General features: G+C 43.8%; 1 protein-coding gene across 1 annotated transcript in view; it reads left to right on the top strand.

The window, feature by feature from the left end:
- ash1l (ash1 (absent, small, or homeotic)-like (Drosophila)) overlaps nucleotides 1-23,569 on the top strand; it is a 215,825-nt gene that overhangs the window by 89,854 nt on the left and 102,402 nt on the right. The window contains exons 3-4 of the mRNA XM_078534088.1: nucleotides 707-4,823; nucleotides 22,806-22,910. Coding sequence (XP_078390214.1) covers nucleotides 707-4,823; nucleotides 22,806-22,910 — 4,222 coding nt within the window. The remainder of the gene's footprint in view (nucleotides 1-706; nucleotides 4,824-22,805; nucleotides 22,911-23,569) is intronic.

Raw genomic sequence — 23,569 nt, 5'->3', positions numbered from 1 at the left:
GGTCAAATAGGACACTAGAGGTTCTGAACTGTCTGCTTCAGCCTGAGGTATTGACTGGGGTGGGGGATTAGGGAATGGGGATGGAATTAGTTACAAGGAGGACAAAGTCAGTGACTTTGATCTTCCTAGCTTCAGCTTATTTTTTTTATAATGTCTTCACTGTTTGCCTTTTCCCTTTTTGTACAAAATGACAAAAGTAAAATCAAAACTCAAGTTAGCAGTAGAGAAGAGGAGAAAAAGGTCATATCTCCCTCAAAGTCTGGTTTCAGATTCAAAAGTTTCAGCTACAAGAATCTCCAACCAATATTGTCAACAGTCATTGCCCTTTATGACAATTCCAATGATAACGAGGAGTTTTATTTAACATTCAAAGCTTTAAATTTGTCCAGTATTGTCTTTGGTTCCACCTGAGGTGAAAGTTATTTCTCAGCTGTTCCCTCCTGCATGTCCATTTTACAGACAGCAACATGGATTAACCCTTTGATCATCATTTTTTTCAGGCAAATTGCTGGTGTAGTTCCAGAATTGTGGGGTTTTTGAAAAGGGACAATGTTCGTCAGTTGGCAATATTGGGTTGCAGAAAATGCCGCCTTGTTGTCATTTCTGAATATACTTTGTCAGTGAGCAAAAATATTTTGCTGTTTTTGTACTAGATCAAGAACTTTGTGTAACATTTCCTTTTCTTTTTTTTTTACAAAATGCACAGGGTTCCCTGAAGTTGCACAAGAAAAGTGAGGAAATGAAGACGGTTGAATCTCCTGTGGAGGAAAGTCGCTATCTACAAACAGGAGGAGAGACGAAAAACCCCCTTTCTTCAAGTTTGGAACACTCTGAATGTAGTAAAGCTGCTGTGTGTAGCCCGGGGAGTACGAGAAACGCTGACACAAAAGAACAGGGACAAATGAATGGCGAAGCGTCTTTGACTGAAAAATCAGCAATGCTAAAAAACACCTGTCCTGTATCGAAGTCTTCCAGAACTAAGTTTAGGAAGCAGGGGGTTGGCAATGGAATTGTGATGAACAAAGATTTGGGCCAGCTGAAAGCTAGCCTTGCTGCTGCCAGCTCAGTTAAGGAGCACTTGAGCACTCCAACCTATGTAGATTACAAGAATGTGAACTTGACTGAACAGGAGGCTCCTCAATCTGCAAAGGACCTTGCCCACAGTAAAACTTGTGGCAAGACTGTTTTAATTAATAAGGACTCTGTTCTAGATAAAGCATCAGTGAGGCAAGAATCTCCAAGGCATGATGCAGCATTATGTAGTGAAGGAATCTCACCCCGGCACGACCGGCCATCCTCTACCGAGAAGACAGAGCACATGATCCCGAAACTAGATAAACAACCTACAATAAATTGCACTTCAACAGACCATAGAACTGCAACTAGCACTGATGTCTATGGGAGGAGGTCCACCAGTGGTGCAGGGGTGGAAGGGGCTCCCTCTGCACCTTCACCAGCAGGACCTGCAGCTTCATTAAACAGGAGTACTGCTTTTCCTCCTTCTCAGTCCACTTCCATCCAGCTAGAAACTGACCCAGTATTGGTAATTTCAGAGTCAGACAGCAAGCCAACAGCTGAAAGCCAGCCAGCATCGAGCAGCTTACCCCTTCATTTTGGCTTCAAACTCCATACTCACAATTTCAATGCAGAGTCTGTGACAGCCGAACGCACAAGTGAAAGTAGTTTGCAGCCACCACGCTTAGACAGCATGAAGACTTTCACTCAATTAACTGGGGGTAATCGCGAGTTGGGATGTTCTCCAGTGCCTAAAACTGACTCTTCGAGTTCTGCTGGCAACACTGTGGCTAGCTTCAAAAGCATCCTGAATAACAAGCCCTCATTCAAGCCTAGCACACTGAAAATGGCACATCAACAGCTGCAAAGAACATACCAGAACTGCCCAGTCCCAAATTCCACTCTCCAACTTAAACCTGTAAACAAAAGGAAAGGCAAGAGACCGAGAATGAAAGTGGTTACAAGCAGCAGCACTGTTGCTGCTTTTGGTGAATGTTTGTCTTCACCAATAGTATCATCAGGGCTATTGAAAACTGCCCCATACAGAACAGAACAAAAAATGCATACTGAACAGGCTCAAATGATCAGAAACACAGGATTTTCACCAGTTTTAACTGAAACTAAAATTGCTAAGCCTCGACTGCCAAAGTTAACTAAGGCTTGCATTTCTCCTCCACTACCCCAGAAAACTGAGATTGGGAGACATTTTATATCTCTGCAAGCTCACCATGACGAGAAAGTCTCTAAAAATGGTTCTCAAGACTCTCAGTCATTAAGTGCTACTTTAAATATTCATAAATCTAAAAGAGGCAGAGCAAAACCTGACCCTATGCCACAACTTGAGGAGCCTCCACGTAGGACTTTAAAGATTCCTGCTTCCAAAGTACTTTCTGTGATGTCAAAGACAAAGGAATTTATTAGGGAGAAAGAGCCTCCTATACTTCAACCAGAAACTGAAATTGTACCCAGTAAAACTTTCGAGGACTCTCTTCCAGGAAAACGAAGGCGGGGCAGGCCTAAAAAGCAGTTGATGCCCACAGCCAAAGCTGTAGCACCAACTGCATTGCTTTCCACACCATTAACAATCCCAGAGAGTTTGGAGACTGAAGCTGAAGCTGCACAGCACAGAGGGCTTGACATGAGCGAGATGACAAGTAAGCCAGTAGAGCATGTGCAGAAAATGACCCCCGATGATGACTTTGAATTGGGGAGTGAAACCGATTCGAAATCCACCAAGAAAGGGAAGAGGCAATTGATGAAAACACTTTTAGACAAAAAATTTATCAAGAAGATCAACAAAATGAAAACGCTGAAAAGGAAAAAGCTTCTGAACCAGATCCTTTTGAGTGCAAGTGGATCTAGTAATAAAGGGAAAGTGCAATCGAAACTCAGTAATACCGTCTCAACTCTTACTGCCACCTTTGGTTCCAAGTTGGGCCAGCAAATTAATGTTAGTAAAAAAGGAACTATTTACATAGGCAAGAAAAGGGGCCGAAAACCCAAAATCTCATTAGATGGTCCATATCTAAGTAGTACGCTGTCTATCGATAAGATATCGTCAACATCCACCACAACACTAGGGCAAGTGCTGCCAAACTTCACACAGTCAACAACTGCGAATGTTCCTGATGTTCTGCCTTCACCAACTTATTCCCAGTCATCAGGAGTGAGTGGAAGTCAGAGTCCTGTCAGCAGTGATGCTGGGTTTATTGAACCAACCCCAGTGCTAAACTTGCAAGGAAGTAAAGGCAATGTTGTGCAGACACTTGCGATGCGGAAAGCCTCCAAAGGACGCAGGAAGCTTTCGCCCCCCACGTTGCTGCCAAACTCCCCATCTCATCTGTGTGAGTTGACATCCCTGAAGGAGGCCACCCCTTCACCCATAAGTGAGTCACACAGTGAGGAGACCATCCCAAGTGACAGTGGCATTGGGACAGACAACAACAGCACGTCAGACAGGGCTGAGAAGTTCTGCGGACCAAGGAAACGAAGGTACTCTTTTGACCATGTCTCTGTAATACCTCCTGAGAGTGCAGCTGTCCTAACTGGACTGAAAGAGAAACACAAACACAAATGCAAACGCAGAACACATGATTATCTTAGCTATGACAAGCTTAAGCGACAGAAAAGAAAACGGAAAAAGAAGTATTTGCAGCTACGGAGCAAACAAGACCCTAATTTTCTAGCTGAACTGGAGGAGCTAATAACCAGGTGGAGTGAACTGAGAATAACTCATAGAAGTCATCACTATATACCGAGAGACATCCTTCCTTCTATCTTTCGGATCAATTTTGGCAGCTTCTACACCCACCCGCCTTTCCCTTTTGACCCTATGCACTATGTCCGAAAGCCTGAACTGAAGAAAAAGAGGGGAAGGCCTCCAAAAATGCGAGATGCAATGGCTGAAGTCCCTTTTGTCCACAGCCTGGGTTTTCCCCTTGCAAATGGCGGCTTCTTTCCTTCATACAGTATGCCTTACTCTCCAACTCCAGTTTCAGCAGGCCCACTGGGGTTGGGTTATTATGCTCGGTATCCTCCAACACTATATCCACCACCCCCTCCACCTCCCCCCTCACTGAGTAGTACAATGCCACCTCCCTCATATATGCATACTGGTCACCTGCTTCTGAACCCCAACAAGTATCACAAAAAGAAACACAGACTCCTTAGACCGGAGGCCTTCTTAGCTGGCAGTCGGACCTCTCTCCTATCCATGGGCACTTATGCCAGCATTCCAGCAGAAATGGCTTATAGTTGGATGCATGAACATAAACATAAGCATCGACACAAGCATCGGGAGCATCGTTCCTCTGAACAAACTGCACCACCTGTGGATGGTTTAACGGTTAATCCTTCGTTGTTACGACGGTATACATATGGGAAGGAAGCTATGTCGGAAAGACATAAACACAAAGACAAACACAGATGCCATATGCCGTACACCCACTTGACATCATCAAAAGGCTTGCTAAGTAGAGGGGATCAGTGGGCCCGAAGGGACTCAACAGAGCATGGTTCCATTTCTGTAGGATTGCAGACTCCTCTCCAAATAGACTGTACGGATGGGGCAGTGGGTTCATGCTCAGAACGATACATGCCCAGCTCAGAATCGAGCATCAGTGAAGAACATACCAATCTGTTTACAAGTGCAATAGGAAGTTACAAGCCTAGCAAACTCTCTAATGGCATGGGGCGGAAGAAGCAGTCCGACAGTCCTGAACTTACTGCCTCACAGGACAGCGTGCCGAACAGGCTGATAAGGAGGGACAGACCGCCTTCCAGTGAAAGAACTTCTCAGACACCACCAGGTAGGAATATATTGAGGAAATCTTGGGTGGGAAAAGATGGCCTTTCTTTGAAGGTGTTATGGCACCTGTACTACCTTTTTAGACTTCCTGATTTTTGTGTGAGCTTGATTACATGCTATTCATACCCCTGACAGGTGACCTCCAAAGTTAGTGCCAAACCCAGTAAAAATCTGGCAATCTTGTTATTGGCACGGTGCAGCTCTGGTGTGACACACAGATATGTTTTGACACACAGATATGTTTCCCTGTTTGGGCAGCACCAATGTCGAGTCCACCTTCAGTTGCATGCATCATACTGTGGAATAGAGTTTTCTGAAGGAAGAGCTGAGTATGTGGTTAATATTGATGCATGGCCACTCCTTTTAGAATTCTACTTTATGAAAGAAGTGTTTAGTATTTGATTAAAATATTTTGCAATCTCAAAGGTTCTATGCGAATCCGATTTAAATATGAAAATTTCTAGTTGTAAAAAATACCTACTGCTCTCAACTGACTTTGCGCAATGCTTTTTCACCAGAATTCAAGAGTAATAAAGCCAGAAATTAGGCCTGCAGATTGATTAGGAGGCTTTAAGAAATCCCTTGTTCTGTGAATGAAGGCTTTTTCCTCCCAGATATGATGAGGTTTATGATTTTGCGATGTTTTTTAATTTGATTCCAAAATATATATTGTGACACTTCCATCTTGGGTAGCAACTTGGAACAGAGATGGATCTGAATTCACAGGCTACCTCTCCATTTGTTAGCTAAAATACAAAGAGTAGGAAGTGACCCCATCTGGGATGTTGCATTCAATCCTGGGCACCTTATCTCAGGAAAGATGTAATGGCCTTGAAGTGGGTGCAGTAGAGAAACACTAGAATAGTATTGTGGATTAAAGGGTTAAACTATGAGGACACTCTGCGCAAGCTTGGCTTGTATTGCTCTGAGTTTAGAAAATTGAGGACTGCTCTGATCGAGTGTTTAAAACATTAAAAGGATCAATAGATTTTCCCTATTTCCTTTAGTAGGGAAAACCAGAATAAGAGAGCATAATCTTAGTAGTGGAGCCAGGTCATTCAGATGCCACTTGTTCACATAAAGGTTAGTAGGAATCTGGAACTCTTTTTTTCCATATGGGGAGAGATTGAGTAGGCTACGTCTATATTCCCTGGAGTGTGGAATAATGAGAGGTGATCTAATTGAAATATATGAAATTCTTAAGCTTGGCAGGGCCAATGCTGCGGAAGCGTTTCCCTGGCCAAAGAATCTAGAACATGGTGGTCACAGTCTTAGAGAGGTCAGCCATTTCAGACTGAGATGAGAAATTTCGTCACTGAGGGCCTTGAATCTTTGGAATTCTCTACCCCAGAGAGCTGTGGATGTTCACTTAGCGAGTATATTCAAGACAATGTTGATCGATTGTTGGATACAAAGGGAATTAAGGGATATGGAAATACTGTGGGAAGGTATAGTTGAGGTGGATCGTCAGCTTTGATCTTGTTGAATGGTGGTAAAGGCTTGAAGGCCCACATGGCTACCTCCTGTTACTGTTTCATCTAGTCTCCTGTGGCTGCTGGTACAATTGAAGCTGTCAAGACTAAGATCACTAAAGTTTTGTTAGGCAAGTGTCTGGGGGACAGGCAAAAGCAGTTAAATGGGATTGGGGTACAGATCAGCCATGATCTAATTGAATGGCAAAACAGGCTCTGAGTGTTGAATGACTTTCCCCTGTTGCTATATTGTTTTGTCAGTTCAGTATAAATGTATAATATCTATTTGTTGTAATTTCTTTTCCAAAATTCATTCTTTTGTGAATTAAGTCCGAGTATATTGATATGTTTCCTCGGTTTTGCCCAGTGTTTTGTCCAACGCCCTGTGGTGACAGGGTTAACCTTACTAGTGTCCTGATCTTCCTTGTCACCTTACCCTTAACACAAGTGAAGGGTTAGCAAGAAGTGAATTGCACATGGATGTGAGGTTCTTCACTGATTAAGATTTGTGCCTTTAATAATGTGGTCATGGGATATTATTGTTTGTAAGATCTTCTATGTACCCCAGAGTCACGAGGGACTGCTTTTTTACAAAATTACTTTAATTTATATCAAAGGTTGCAACGGGTTAATTGTGTTAATTTTTATTAAAGACATAGTGTATCATTTTTTCATTTAATGTATTCCCCATCTTTAAGAACAGTTACGTTCCTACACATGAATATGAATGATCTTTACTCAAAGTGGTAAGGTCATTTCCAAAAATGTCCCCAAACCATCACTCTGGTAGCTGGGAATTGCACAGTATTTGTTCATGCATGGCCTCATTTCAAAGCAGAGTAGTATGTTGTCTCAATCAAATAGAATTCTGTGGAATCATATAAACACTAAGTAGGAATGTTTTGATGTTGTAGTACAATGTTTGTAATGTGTGAGATTAGTGCTGTGCTAATTCTTGAGGAATGTTATTAGAGGTGGTGAAACAAAGAGTTTCTGCACTTGGGATTACCCTCTCCAATTCCTCCCATGTTGAGATCTCATTGGAGGAATACTGCTTGACTCACCAATCGGAGGGAGGCAAGTCAACCCATGCTGTCTTGTCGTCCTTGGATTGTGGGTTAGTTAGATCACAGAGGCAGTAGTCGGGAAATAAAACACTGCTCCACCAATGCATTGGAACTACAATTTATCTGTTGCATGGTCTGAAGAGAATTCTTGTTAAATCTTGCAGAAGAAGCTTCCTGCACTTCAGAACACCAAAGCGGGAGCCTGTATCAGTGTGAGTTGACTGGGCCCACTGAATTCTTTGGTTATTTTTCCATTGCTCACATAGTCATCTTGTTTGACAGATCACTGTTTTAATTAGAGTTGTGAATGATGAGGATATATGGTGCTCCTGTTGAATTTCTGGTACAGATGTGGCTACAGAAGCTCTGTATTTGACAGTAATGATTGACTAGACATCTCTAGGGTGGGCTCTGAGAGACTGCTTACTTTACAAGCAGGCATTTCTGGAAAGCAGAGGTTGAAGGATAGCGAGAGAAGGCAGGGAGGTTGGGTGAATCCATTAAAGAGGGGACAGGCTTCTCAACTTAATGAAAAACAAAAATAGCTGGAAAAACTAAGCAGGTCCGACAGCATCTGCGGAGAGGAATACAGTCAACGTTTCGAGTCCGTATGACTCTTCATCAGAACTTAACTTAATCAACTTAACTTCTCAACTTAATAATCTTTCCCTGGTCTTTAACTGTTTATACTCTTTGAGATTGATATGTGAAGCTTTTAAACCCTGAGTGCAAGCATAGCAAACAATCTATGTGCTTGTACATATCCCATACTTGGTAGGTGTATAGATACAAAGGTTGTAATCTGAGCTTTGATTCACTTAATGAAGTCACTTGAACCTGCAAATTAAATTGCAGCCATATTTCTCACTCAGCCAGTTTACGCTTCTACAGAAATCACTGAAATGATCCTGAAGGCTGCTGGAGGTTATTTTGATGTCACCGAATGCACTGTAATGTGACTTACAAGAAGTTCTTTCACTTGAGTTTCAGGAGTATGAGTGTTATGATGTGGCGGATGATGTGTGCCAGGCGGATCAAATCCACAAGGGAAACTTGATCACACGGTCACAGGGGTTTGGCAATTTGTATTTTATCTCGAGATGCATGCCCTGAATTCAGAAGTAATTAAGTCCACCAAAACATGATATTTTTTAGAAAACTAAAATAAACATTTATTAACCAAAGAAAAGATTTCAAGCACATACGTAGGTCTACAGGTTACTACTATAATAATTCCTAAAACCTCTAAGTAATCTGGCTTTCAGTTTTACACCCCCATTAAGGCAACAGTTTAAAAAAAAAAGATTTTAAACAGATCCAAGTCAAAACAATATTCTGGACAGTAGAATTCAAAGTGGCTTTTCCCAGCTTCGGTTTCTGTAGACAGCAGGCTTGATGCACATATACTGGAGGCTTTTCACACTTCTGGTACATCCAACAATACCTTCTCTGACACACTGCTTCAATCTCCTTCATACATATTTCTTCCTTTTTAACGTGAATCCTATTGTTCCCATATGTCTTTGGAACTTTACCTTTCTCATAACATAAATCATTTCATGGTGCTAATATTATCAGTAATATCAGTCCTGGGGAGACGGTGGCATAGTAGTATTGTCACTGGACTAGTAATCCAGAGACCCAAGGTAATGCTGTGGTGATCCGGATTCGAATCCCACCATGGCAGATGGTGAAATTTGAATTCAATAAAAATCAAGAATTAAAAGCCTGGTGATTGTCACAAAAACCCAAATGGTTCATTAATGTCTTTCAGGGAAGGAAATCTGCCACCCTTACCTTATGTGAATCCAGACCCACAGCAATGTGGTTGACTCTTAAATACCCTTTGAACAAGGGCAGTTAGGGATGGGCAATAAGTGCTGCCCTAGCCAGTGCTGCCCGCATCCCATGAACGAAAAAAAAAACCTTTGGGAAAAATAAACACACTGCTTGGCCCAGCTTCTCTGGCTACCATCTCTTTGAAATTCAAACTACCCTGATTTATCTAAAGATGCAAATTCTCCTCACCTCACATTCTAATTCTTCAGCCATGTGTATGTATTTAGCATTTCAAACCTAGCTTCTTTTGTTGAGTCAGAGCCTCCAGACCAGCTGTCTCCAATTCAATTAGCTCTCTCGCTCTCTCGTACTCACACCCCACAATTATCCTACTTTTATAATACATCACAATAATATTATGAGACTTATTATACTTTTGTGACAACGAGGCAGTGGTTGATATTTATCAAATGTCTCATTTCTCAAGGGGGATGTTCATACAGGAAGAATGGGTCTGATTCCGTGTGAACTTCAGTGCAACATTTTTAGAAAAAGGGCAACTTAAACATTCTGCTTCTCTGCAGAGAGACTTGATGAATGAATGTAGATTCTGGAAGGTTTTGGTTTGCATCCTATAACAGTTCTATTAACTTTACTGGGAGTTTGTGCTTCAGATTGGCCTGGAAACATGTCTGGAGTAATGGAAGCTGAAGGACATGTGTTGACTTTAGTAAATGCTGCTCTCCTCATCTGTCCCTCGCCCATGTTGATGTTGCATCTCAATGCCAGTGAAGGACTACTCCAGCGTTTCTGATCAGCCCGTCTGAATGGGTGACCAGCTTGTTTTATTTAGCAGCTCAATAGCACATTTCCTGCTTGTTCAAAGCCTAAATGTGAGAACGGTCTCCACAGCAACGGACTAGTTCAACTTCACAGGAGCAGACAGGCACTGGATATGCTTGGGTGGAGTGGTGGGAGGCGGGGGGTGGGGCATGTTGATGTTGCGGAGGGTGATATATAGAGTCACAGAATCAGTTACGGTGCAGAAGGAGGCTATTCATTCCATTGAGTCCATGCTACCACTGGGTACCCCTTTGCATTGCTGTGTGACTTGGCAGAGGAATTTATTCTTTGGGGTGATTTCAATTCTGTTACATACAAGGCCTTTTTTTGAATTGGTTTCTAACATTAAAGCCAGTGGAGCTTCTATGGGTCATGTGCTACCTTCCACAACTTATGTTATGAGAAGCGTTGAATAAAGTTGAATCATTGAATTCTACTCTGAATGGATTACATTTTCCTGCTGTGGCCTATTGGGGGCCTTTAATGAAGGAATTGTATGTACAATTAATAAATGTGAGAACATTGCTGTCAGCCCAGTGCCTGTCTGCTCCTGTGAAGTTGAACTAGTCCGTTGCTGTGGAGACAGTTCTCACATTTAGGCTTTGAACAAGCAGGAAATGTGCTATTGAGCTGCTACATAAAACAAGCTGGTCACCCATTCAGATGGACTGATCAGAAACACTGGAGTGAAGTCTTTTGGCACTGAGATGTCACATCAGCATGGGTGAGGGACTGATGAGAACAGTGTTTACTCAGGTCAACACATGTCCTTCAGCTCCCACACACCAGCCACCCACCAATAAAATCCAAGCACCAGAAGTCAGCCCTGTGAAGAGGATATCAATACTAGCTTAACGTCAGGAAGCATTCCTATTATATGAATGTAGCTTTGAGGCAGAAGCTACCCTTCTGACTGTCAGGTGCACATTGCTGTAGATAAAGACCACAAAGTATGCCCAATGTGTACTTGTAGTCCTCTTTATTTCCATGAGGTTTAGAGTAATAACAAGTGTAGGTAACAGTTGGTAATGTAAGAAAAGGAGAAGGATGAGCTTGACAGATAATTGATTATATCCATGTGTATAAGTCAGTGTATTTTCCTTATGAGGACAAGGTTGATATGATTCATCCATATGCACATTTGGTATTAGCCAGACTCTGGTATAGTGTTGATCATCTTAGCATCCAAAAGTCCCTTAACTGAAAAGGATAGATATTAAATTGTTTCTAATCTCTTTTGCAATAGCTGCCTCATCTTCTGGTTTAGCATTTGGAGGTTTTCATAATCATGTCATGATTACGTTCTTATTCAGTTTGGAGTGCAGCAGCTTGGAATCATTCTGCATTCTTTGGCCATTATGTCTGTACCACTGACTATTTGCACATTAATTGGATGGAAAATTCTGACTACCCTATGGTCCATACTGATGCAGTGGATTGCACCCAAAACCTTGGGGGACAGCACTGATATTGAATTGTTACTGAGTCTTCGGCAGCTGGGATTGGATAATCCGCCTGGAACTGTACTAATCATGTCATGGGAAATGCATGGGAAACCTGCACTTTTGTTTTTGAACCTCCCGTTTATCCTGCTCTTTATCTGTAAAAATGCACTGTCAGTTGAGTGTACTCAGCCTTGAGTTGCACATAGACTGCTCCCTAACATACATGTTGAACCGTCACTGAGTATAGACAAAAACCAAAAAACGGCAGGTCTCCATAGTGGAGCAACACTTAAATTGAAGGAGCCTCTTTTCAGGTAGGAGATGTCTGTACGTATAAATGCAGGTGGGTTGTACTGGATTGAAAATGCTCCTCTAGGCTTACTTTCTCCTTTGGAGCACTCTTTTGATTGTTCACAAGATGTGGGCATTGCTGGCAAGGCCAGCATTTATTGTACATCCCTTGGTGGTGAGCTGCCTTCCTGAACTTCTGCAGTCCATGATACACCCACAATGCTGTTAGAGAGGAAGTTCCAGGATTTTGACCCAATGACAAAGAAGGAACAGCGATATTGTTTCCAAGAAAGGATGGTGTGCAACTCGGAGGGAAAGATGATAAGAGGTTTCACGCTTGGAGATGCTGTCGAAGGAGCTTTGGTGAGTTGCTGCAATTCATCTTGTATATGGTGGATACTGCTGCCACTGTATGCCGGTGGTGGAGGGAGTGAATGTTTAAGGTAGTGGACAGGCTGCTGATCAAGATGGTTGCTTTGTCCTGGGTAGTATCGAGCTCCTTGAGTGCTGGAGCTGCACTCTCCCAGGCAAATGAAGTGTATTCCGTCACACACCTGACTTGTGCCTTGTAGATGGTGGACTGGCTTTGGGAGTCAGGAGGTGGGCAGTGGCCTGCTGTGGTACTGCATTTATATGGCCCGTGCAGTTACTTTTCTGGTCAATGGTGATCCCCAAGATGTTGATGGTAGAGAATTTAATGATGGTGATGCTGTTGAATGTCAGGGGGAGGTGAATAGGCTACCTTTTGTTGGAGGTGGTCATTGCCTGGCACTTTTATATGGCTCAAATGTTACTTGCCGCTTATCAGCCCAGGGCTGAATGTTGTCCACGTCTTGCTGCATGCGGACACAGACTGCTTCAGTATCTGAGGAGTAGTAAATGGAACAGGGCACTGCAATCATCAGTGAATTACTGTTTAACCAGTTTGATGTTTCCCCGAGAGTGATCAGTATTGACACCGGATGTCAAAAGTGTTCTGTTTCTTTTTATTAGCATCATTCATTTGAATACCAGTCATCCATTCATGTAAAAAGGTTCTTTTGAAGAGTAAGTGCTATTGGCAATGTTCCACAGTGTGACCACAGCAAGTAAAGGTCGCAGGGAGAAAATATTACAGTTGGTCACCCCAACTGTTAGCGTAGCATCAGTCCATGTCTTGGCTCAAAATCATCTCCTTGTCAAGACGTCTATGTGAGATGAGATTCTAAGAAGGATGATTTAAAAAAAGAGGGAACAGTTGTAACCTTGCTACAGAAAATAAATGAGACTAATTCTTTCCTTGTGTACATTAGCCAAACTTCCAACTGTGCTTGTAGCCCTTCCTAATCTTGGAAAGAGTCATGCCGAAAGTATGATTATTCATTAAACGTTGGCAGCATGTCCTGGTAATTATTTGCATGCTGAGACAGCTTGTGGCAATGGTGGGTTCAAATTATCAGAAACCTGCAGAACCACAGCTGAGTCACTGTGGTCAACAGAAATAACAAAAGCAGGACTTGTGTCAGTTTGGCAACACAGACTCTTGTAGTGAGTGGTTATGAAGAGTCAGGGGTTCGTTTCACTTGCACAGAGATTTCAGTTGGGAATGCTATCCCACTAGTGGAGTGTAAATGTTTTCTGCTCATACTAGTTACTCTTTTACTGGCTTGCTTTCTCTTCCCGACCGCGCACACCCGCACACAGCTTCTCATTTCAACTGTGCCATTGACTGTTGGTCTTCCCTACTCCAGTCACCCGAACCCACTACCCCCAACAATCCAGATTGAAGAAAAAGAAAAGATTCAGGAGAACGACACCCTGGGTTGCACACACGCCTGTCACAGGTGGTTCTTAAACCATTTTCTAAAATGACAGCTCTCCATTCCAGCACTCGCACAATGTGCCTTTTTCTTTGCAGCAGCTACATGCCCCTTTTTTGCAATCAGAGTGGCTCTGTGGTAGTTTTAAAATTCAAAATACCTTATTGAGCATTTCAGAGTTAAATTGAATTTCTAGATAGAAGGCATGTGTGTGACATCTCACTGTGCTGGATAGGGTGTGTGTTTGTGTCCCCTCACTGTGCTGGATAGGGTGTGTGTTTGTATCCACTCACTGTGCTGGATAGGGTGTGTGTTTGTGTCCCCTCACTGTGCTGGATAGGGTGTGTGTTTGTGTTTGTATCCGCTCACTGTGCTGGATAGGGTGTGTGTTTGTATCCGCTCACTGTGCTGGATAGGGTGTGTGTTTGTATCCGCTCACTGTGCTGGATAGGGTGTATGTTTGTGTCCCCTCACTGTGCTGGATAGGGTGCGTGTTTGTATCCGCTCACTGTGCTTGATAGGGTGTGTGTTTGTATCCGCTCACTGTGCTGGATAGGGTGTGTGTTTGTATCCGCTCACTGTGCTGGATAGGGTGTGTGTTTGTATCCGCTCACTGTGCTGGATAGGGTGTGTGTTTGTATCCGCTCACTGTGCTGGATAGGGTGTGTGTTTGTGTCCCCTCACTGTGGTGGATAGGGTGTATGTTTGTGTCCCCTCACTGTGCTGGATAGGGTGTGTGTTTGTATCCGCTCACTGTGCTGGATAGGGTCTGTGTTTGTGTTTGTATCCGCTCACTGTGCTGGATAGGGTGAGTGTTTGTGTCCCCTCACTGTGCTGGATAGGGTGTGTGTTTGTGTCCCCTCACTGTGCTGGATAGGGTGTGTGTTTGTATCCGCTCACTGTGCTGGATAGGGTGTGTGTGTGTTTGTGTCCCCTCACTGTGCTGGATAGGGTGTGTGTTTGTGTCTCCCCCCCCCCCACTGTGCTGGTTAGGGTGTGTGTTTGTGTCCCCTCACTGTGCTGGATAGGGTGTGTGTTTGTGTCCCCTCACTGTGGTGGATAGGGTGTATGTTTGTGTCCCCTCACTGTGCTGGATAGGGTGTGTGTTTGTATCCGCTCACTGTGCTGGATAGGGTCTGTGTTTGTGTTTGTATCCGCTCACTGTGCTGGATAGGGTGAATGTTTGTGTCCCCTCACTGTGGTGGATAGGGTGTGTGTTTGTATCCGCTCACTGTGCTGGATAGGGTGTGTGTTTGTGCCCCTCACTGTGCTGGATAGGGTGTGTGTTTGTGTCCCCTCACTGTGCTGGATAGGGTGTGTGTTTGTGTCCCCTCACTGTGCTGGATAGGGTGTGTGTTTGTATCCGCTCACTGTGCTGGATAGGGTGAGTGTTTGTGTCCCCTCACTGTGCTGGATAGGGTGTGTGTTTGTATCCGCTCACTGTGCTGGATAGGGTGTGTGTTTGTATCCGCTCACTGTGCTGGATAGGGTGTGTGTTTGTGTCCGCTCACTGTGCTGGATAGGGTGAGTGTTTGTATCCCCTCACTGTGCTGGATAGGGTGAGTGTTTGTGTCCCCTCACTGTGCTGGATAGGGTGAGTGTTTGTGTCCCCTCACTGTGCTGGATAGGGTGTGTGTTTGTATCCGCTCACTGTGCTGGATAAGGTGTGTGTTTGTGTCCCCTCACTGTGCTGGATAGGGTGAGTGTTTGTGTCCCCTCACTGTGCTGGATAGGGTGTGTGTTTGTATCCGCTCACTGTGCTGGATAGGGTCTGTGTTTGTGTTTGTATCCGCTCACTGTGCTGGATAGGGTGTGTGTTTGTGTCCCCTCACTGTGCTGGATAGGGTGTGTGTGTGTGTTTGTGTCCCCTCACTGTGCTGGATAGGGTGTGTGTTTGTGTCCCCTCACTGTGCTGGATAGGGTGTGTGTCTGTGTCCCCTCACTGTGCTGGATAGGGTGTGTGTTTGTATCCGCTCACTGTGCTGGATAGGGTGTGTGTTTGTGTCCCCTCACTGTGCTGGATAGGGTGTGTGTTTGTATCCGCTCACTGTGCTGGATAGGGTGTGTGTTTGTATCCGCTCACTGTGCTGGATAGGGTATGTGTTTGTATCCGCTCACTGTGCTGGATAGGGTGTGTGTTTGTGTCCCCTCACTGTGCTGGATAGGGTGTGTGTTTGTGTCCCCTCACTGTGCTGGATAGGGTGTATGTTTGTGTCCCCTCACTGTGCTGGTTAGGGTGTGTGTTTGTATCCGCTCACTGTGCTGGATAGGGTGTGTGTTTGTGTTTGTATCCGCTCACTGTGCTGGATAGGGTGTGTGTTTGTGTCCCCTCACTGTGCTGGATAGGGTTTGTGTTTGTATCCGCTCACTGTGCTGGATAGGGTGTATGTTTGTGTCCCCTCATTATGCTGGATAGGGTGTGTGTTTGTATCCGCTCACTGTGCCGGATAGGGTGTGTGTTTGTATCCGCTCACTGTGCTGGATAGGGTGTGTGTTTGTATCCGCTCACTGTGCTGGATAGGGTGTGTGTTTGTATCCGCTCACTGTGCTGGATAGGGTCTGTGTTTGTGTTTGTATCCGCTCACTGTGCTGGATAGGGTGTGTGTTTGTGTTTGTATCCGCTCACTGTGCTGGATAGGGTGTATGTTTGTGTCCCCTCACTGTGGTGGATAGGGTGTATGTTTGTGTCCCCTCACTGTGCTGGATAGGATGTGTGTTTGTATCCGCTCACTGTGCCGGATAGGGTCTGTGTTTGTGTTTGTATCCGCTCACTGTGCTGGATAGGGTGTGTGTTTGTATCCGCTCACTGTGCTGGATAGGGTGAGTGTGTGTGTTTGTGTCCCCTCACTGTGCTGGATAGGGTGTGTGTTTGTGTCCCCTCACTGTGCTGGATAGGGTGTGTGTTTGTATCCGCTCACTGTGCTGGATAGGGTGTGTGTTTGTATCCGCTCACTGTGCTGGATAGGGTGTATGTTTGTATCCGCTCACTGTGCTGGATAGGGTGTGTGTTTGTGTCCCCTCACTGTGCTGGATAGGGTGTGTGTTTGTGTCCCCTCACTGTGCTGGATAGGGTGTGTGTTTGTATCCTCTCACTGTGCTGGATAGGGTGTGTGTTTGTGTCCCCTCACTGTGCTTGTTAGGGGGGGTGTGTGTGTGTGTGTGTGTTTGTATCCGCTCACTGCTGGATAGGGTGTGTGTGTCCCCTCACTGTGCTGGTTCGGGTTTGTGTTTGTGTCCCCCCCACTGTGCTGGTTAGGGTGTGTGTGTGTGTGTGTTTGTGTGTGTGTGTGTGTATCCCCTCACTGTGCTTGATAGGGTTTGTGTTTGTATCCGCTCACTGTGCTGGTTAGGGTTTGTGTTTGTATCCGCTCACTGTGCTGGATAGGGTGTGTGTTTGTATCCGCTCACTGTGCTTGATAGGGTGTGTGTTTGTATCCGCTCACTGTGCTGGTTAGGGTGTGTGTGTTTGTATCCGCTCACTGTGCTTGATAGGGTTTGTGTTTGTATCTCCTCACTGTGCTTGATAGGGTTTGTGTTTGTGTCCCCTCACTGTGCTGGATAGGGTGTGTGTTTGTGTCCCCTCACTGTGCTGGATAGGGTGTGTGTTTGTGTCCCCTCACTGTGCTGGATAGGGTGTGTGTGTTTGTGTCCCCTCACTGTGCTGGATAGGGTGTGTGTTTGTGTCCCCTCACTGTGCTTGATAGGGTTTGTGTTTGTATCCGCTGACTGTGCTTGATAGGGTTTGTGTTTGTATCCGCTCACTGTGCTTGATAGGGTGTGTGTTTGTATCTCCTCACTGTGCTGGATAGGGTTTGTGTTTGTGTCCCCTCACTGTGCTGGATAGGGTGCGTGTGTGTATCCGATCACTGTGCTGGATAGGGTGCGTGTGTGTATTCGCTCACTGTGCTGGATAGGGTGCGTGTGTGTATCCGATCACTGTGCTGGATAGGGTGCGTGTGTGTATCCGCTCACTGTGCTGGATAGGGTGTGTGTTTGTATCCGCTCACTGTGCTGGATAGGGTTTGTGTTTGTGTCCCCTCACTGTGCTGGATAGGGTGCGTGTGTGTATTCGCTCCCTGTGCTGGATAGGGTGCGTGTGTGTATCCGATCACTGTGCTGGATAGGGTGCGTGTGTGTATTCGCTCACTGTGCTGGATAGGGTGTGTGTTTGTATCCGTTCATTGTGCTGGATAGGGTGTGTGTTTGTATCCGCTCACTGTGCTGGATAGGGTGTGTGTTTGTATCCGCCCACACTGCGGAATTGTGTGTGTGTGTGTGTGTGTGTGTGTGTGTGTGTGTGTGTGTGTGTGTGTGTGTGTGTGTGTGTGTGTGTGTGTGTGTGTGTGTGTAATGCAGCGCAAGAGATGTTTGCTTCATTTTAGACGACAGTGCTCATGTTCTCACCTATGGAATTGAAACCATTTGTCTCATGATTTTAGACCGATTTCTATTTTAAAAAGTATCCCCATCCCGTCCAGGTTCTGATCGAACCAAAGGTGGCAATCCTACTATGTGTTTGGCACCGGGCCTGTTCCGAAAAATACTGCAGAGCTCACTTGGAATTTTTAAAGAAAAGTGAATACTGAAATGGATTTTTGCCCTGTAACATGCACAGCTGGAAAATGTAAACTGAATGAAGTGTGATCTGTTCAGCCATGGTGTCTATAGAAAACCATGCCAAATATTGAGCACATGTTACCGGTAAGTTATATAGTCTTTATAATGGTTTGATCTACCTAACCATATTTAAATGTTCAATTATTTCAGGAAGCAACCAATTCATTTCCTGGCTGTTTACTGAAATAAGTGAACTCTTAAAGATGATTACCTAACACCTAATCTGAATACCTAAGGTTCCATTATTTCTGTAAGCAATAGAATATCTGATTCTGACACTGGTTGGCACAGCCCAAGGTGTTTTCAGTTGTCAGTTACTGGTGGTTATTTTGAGGTGGCTATGAGTTTCCTCTGCTGTCTGCTCTAGTCCGCCTGTTGTCGTTAAGTACTTTTGAAACCGGAAGTCTGTTTTTTCTGGGAATGTCTCATGTTAAAGTAGAGCTCCATTTAATAGCAACTCGTTATTGGAAACCTGTTGCCTTGTGGTTCCTGAATTGTTAGTAATATTAAACAAGTAAACTGAGCTGAATTTGTTCTTTCCAGTTTTGCTGCTAACTTTTTCCATTGGATTGCAATGGCAGGAACAGAGCCTTCAGGATTTTACAGAGCACAAGGGTGTTGAGGTCTTATCCGCCCTCCTCACTCAGCTGCTGTTCTTGTTTTCTGTAATTTTTGGCAGTGCAGCTGAGCTGAACTTTAATCCCATTAATGTGTATAGCTTTAAAATGTTAATGCTAGACAAAAGAAGCTGCAGGGTGTAGTGGGTTTAGAGTGGTACAAGAGAGAGCTGATTGACGCATGATTTGGTACCTCTGCTCCGTACTTGAGAGGGAAACAAATCTTGTAAATGTGTAAATATTTGAAGAGAGATATGAAAACTTGAAAATCTATTCCTTTAGTAACCCTGCCAAGCCCCAGGAATAGATTAGTAGCCACATGAACAAACCCAGTTCATTTGGACTTGCCACAAAGACTTGATACAGAGTGGACAGCCACCTTGCTTTATGTGTAGGAGGTAAATGGCCATGACTTTGTAGTGGGATTTTTCCTGCTGTCTCTTTTCTGTTCGGGCTGCCAAAATGGTAAATGTTCATTCTGAAATCCTTACATTCTTGCAAGTGGCATGTATTTTTGTCAAGTTATTGCTTGTTCACTTCAGTCAATTTCACCACTGCCACCACCTGTAAGATCCTGGAGACATGGCAACCGATGCGGTGTCAAATCAACAGTAACCTCGGTGTAAAATACAACTCCAGACCACACTCATAAATATGAAATGTAGACAGCATAACATCATTGTGGATATTTCGGCAATGAAGAGGGCTATACAGCCCATTGTGTCAGCTGATTCTGTTACCCTGTTGCTGCTTGCTCCTCTACTTGAATCCCATTTCCCTGTTCTTTCCCATACACTTAAATACCTTTCTTTCTGCTACACATATAGGAGGGAGAGCAAAGGGAGATGGGATGCTGTCTGAACAGGAGATGTATGACTCGGGCCGGCTATAGAGTCAGGGAAGTGAAGACTTCCCTCTGTAGGGACTTGAAGATGTGAACAAAGATTTGAATTTGGTGCTTTGGAGGACAGGGTGCCAGAGTAGGTCGTCGAGAGCAGAGGTGCTGAGCAAGTGGCACTTGGTGCAGGGCAGGATTTGCCCTTGTCATGAGGTAACAAACGAAAGGCTTCAGGGAAATCAAGGTAGGACTGGAGGAGAGGCAAGCTGGAAGCAAAGGACCTTGGTGAAGAGCATGTTTTGAACACAGCACTGAAATTATGAGCAGTTTTATTCAGTCTGAGTGAGTGGCCAGGGAGGGGCATGCTACTGGAAGAGTTTACAGCCATGTCCAGCTGAAGGAATTTGTCACTTATCCAAAATTTAATGTCCGATTACATGTCAGACAAGTATGTTTCCTTTGTAAAAGTTACTTCGATACTGTGGTCATTCAGCGTTTAAAGCTCAGGCTTTGTCTCTCTGAATACAGAGTTGAATATTACTCGCATCAGGGGAACAGTGGATATTTTTGTTTACATTTGGAATTAGTTGTTCCATTCATTAAAAACTCTTCCTTTGATAAAGATTGCAGTCTTGGTTCATGTCTTCGATGCAGTACTATTTTGTTGAACATTTGCTGGAGCATGTACTTCATTTTAAGCTGCAGCACATTTGGCTTGCAGCAGGGGTTCTTCAGAATGCTTACATTTGGAAGGCTGTTTTCAAATGATCCCAGTATAACTTATTCAGCTTGTTTGAGGAAAAATATCCAGTAGCAAATCTCTGGGATTATTTGCAGCCGCATGACACTCTGTAGTATCGCTGATGACCATGTTAGTCATTTTTCACATTTCCTCTTTCCCCACTTTATATGTGCAAAAATATTTTTGACTGGTTGAGCAGTGATGACTTCAATCTACTAGTGAATTTAGGAGAGAACAGTTTAGCGGGTGTTGACCACACGCTGTTTATGCTGGGAACTTCCATGGGATTTTCAGTCTGGTTGAGTAATCTTGGTCAGTTTGATGAAAAACTTATCCGAAAATCTGAAGCCTAAATTGCTGGTGCAGGGCAGTAGTGCACAACCTTTCTGGTGTGCTTGATTCATGTGAGTCAAATGAATCGTATTCCTTTTAATCAGGCTGTGTGTGACTCAATTAAAACCATGTGTGCCTGTGGTTTAACTGACATAGGAAGCTATGGGTCCAGAAAATAACGCATCTTAAATTTTCAACTGTGTCTGTCATGTTCAATGTGTGTTACCTCTTCTGCCAATTACCAAGTCATAAGAGCAGCCTTCCTCTCTCCATCTAATTTATGTTTATCATTTTATTCAAAGTCTGACAGCTAAAGAAATTGGTGAAAGCACTGTTTTATTCATTTAAGGTAGGCTGTTGGATTTCAATCTGTTTAAGTTCCTGGTCTCAGCTTTGCTGCTGTAGAGAGATACCAACCAAAGACTGGATGTCCAGCCATAGTGAGTAGAAATTCTGCCAGCTTTACACCAGACCACACTCATGGCAGATCAATAGCAGCATTGACCCCATCAGAAGGAGAAATTTACATTACTTATTTTTTCCGAAGCCTATCCCGTCCCTTTCCTTTAAATATGAAATATCAGCTCCACTGTTGACCTGGTGAGGAAAGCCATCATCTACTTATTTTTTCCCAAGCCTATCCCGTCCCTTTCCTTTAAATATGAAATATCAGCTCCACTGTTGACCTGGTGAGGAAAGCCATCATCCAGGATATCATTAAACCACACAAACCAAAAGGGCCAAGAGTCAATTCACAGCCTTGACTGAGTGAGCACACTCTTATATGGTCTCTTTCCCCTAAGTTGGATGGGGGATTAATTGGTCAGGATTTCCATTCCTGATCACTACACAGTAACTCTTTTTTCTGAAAAGCTGGAAATCGGGTGAGTTATTTTTCAGCGCAGCACATAGAAGTATACATTGAACATCAATTCTTAACCTCCTCGGTTCCATTCATTTCAAAAGCTGAAAGACAAGAGTGACACGTGTCAGCTGAATGGAGTATCGCTTCTATAACATGCTTTAACTCTGCACCTTTGCAGTGCCTCAAGTAGCATGTAGCTTGTGCTGTTCTGTTGTCTTGGCCTTTGGTTTGTTTGCAGTGTCTGAATAGTATTCACAGTTAGATCTGCTAGTGGAAGTCCAAATACTGTGGAACCTTGTTATAAACACAATTTCATTTACAACTGAGGCTCTAATCAAATTTTATTGATTACAGGGAGAAATAAAAGTGTGCACAAACTGCACATCAAAGGCATTTACCTGATGGAGACTTGTAGCAGAGCTATCTTTAAACAGTTAGTCAAAGAAGAAGCAGGGTTCAAAGTTTTCTTCACAGCAGCCAGAATTCCAAGCTATATATGGAGTGACTATCAGGCAGGCTATCATTATTTTACTGTTACTCCCTACTGGACTTTGTAGATAATTTCAGATAATAGATATGGTTTGGTTTTATCATGTGTCCGTGAAACACCTGGGGTGTTTTATTGTGTTCATGGTGCTATATAAATACAACTTGTTGCATGAAATCAGACTGCTTCAAGGCTCACTCTCATTCATGTTGCGTTAGGGTATATGAACATTTGTTTGTGAGAGAGAGTTTTTAACTTTCAGCAGATTAATGTGTTTTCTGGCAATTCTACTTTCTCCAGTAGCTGGAGATGATTCATCTGCAGCACTGAATGGAAAGCCACACTGCTGGCCTGTATAGGTAGGCTGACTCAGCGGCCTGTACAGTAATGAGGAAGGATAGTGGGCCTTTGCCTGTTGTACTGTTGCTGTAACTGGTGCTGCCTCTGGATACACCAGCAAACAGGTCTTTGAGTGACAGCATTGTTAAATGAACAGGTGTTAAACACTCCTGAAGCATTGGTTTTCTGTCATTTTGGCAAACTCATGTTTTACATGGGTGTAGTATCTGATGATTTTTAATTATTGTGCCACTACTCTCTTACAGAACTTTTAATAGTGTTGAGAATGTGAATTTGCTGCTAAAATTTGGTAGTATTTTAAACACATTTTGTTAAAAGTACAGGAACTCCCTTGATGACCCAGTAATTAAAGGTGATGCTCAGTGTAATAATAAAGATATTTTTTCAATTGCATTATTTTCATTGTTCCTGTTTCATACAATCAACAGGTATGCAACCAGCACAAGATAAACAGGCAACACAGAGGCACCAGGACAATGTTGGTTGCAGTCCCACCAGAAGGAGAACTCCATCAGAGAGTGCAACTTCAGCAGGCAAGTCCCAAATTCATATTTTTCTTTTCTCTCATTTTCCCTTCTCAACCCCAGAAACCTGTTGAAATGCCTCTCTTCAGCCAGTCTTTGCTGTCTTGTTCTCAGCCCTACCACGACTCCTGTTTATCCCAGGATTGGACAAATCTTCTGCTTTGATACAAGTCCTAAACCATTTAGTTGTGAATTTTTTTGATATTCACAGGATGTGGGCATCACTGGCAAGGCCAGCATTTATTGCCCTTTCCTAATTGTCCTTGAGAAGATAGTGGTGAACTGCCACCTGAAGTGCAAATGTGGCTTGCTTGGCCACTTCAGAGGGTAGTTATGAGTTCACCACATTTCTGTAGGGTTTATCTTCATAGCCATCGAGTCATAGATTTTTACAGCATGGAAAGAGGCCCTTTGGCCCATCATGTCCACGCCGGCCATCAAGCCCCTATCTACCGTAATCTCATTTTCCAGCAAGCCTTGTATGCTATAGCATTTCATATGTTCATCTCAACACTTCTTAAATGTTGTGAGGGTTCCCGCCTCTACCACCCTTTCATCTAGCATCTACACTCAAGCAGTTGCTATCCTACCTTCTGTTTGTCAGCCAGTTTTCCAGCTAGTGCTGTTAACTTCCATTTTTATTTAACCAAAGTAACATAAGAACGTGA

This window comes from Cetorhinus maximus, chromosome 36, assembly GCF_964194155.1.
Source record: "Cetorhinus maximus chromosome 36, sCetMax3.hap1.1, whole genome shotgun sequence".
NCBI lineage: Eukaryota > Metazoa > Chordata > Chondrichthyes > Lamniformes > Cetorhinidae > Cetorhinus > Cetorhinus maximus.
This window is presented reverse-complemented; position numbering and strand designations above follow the sequence as displayed.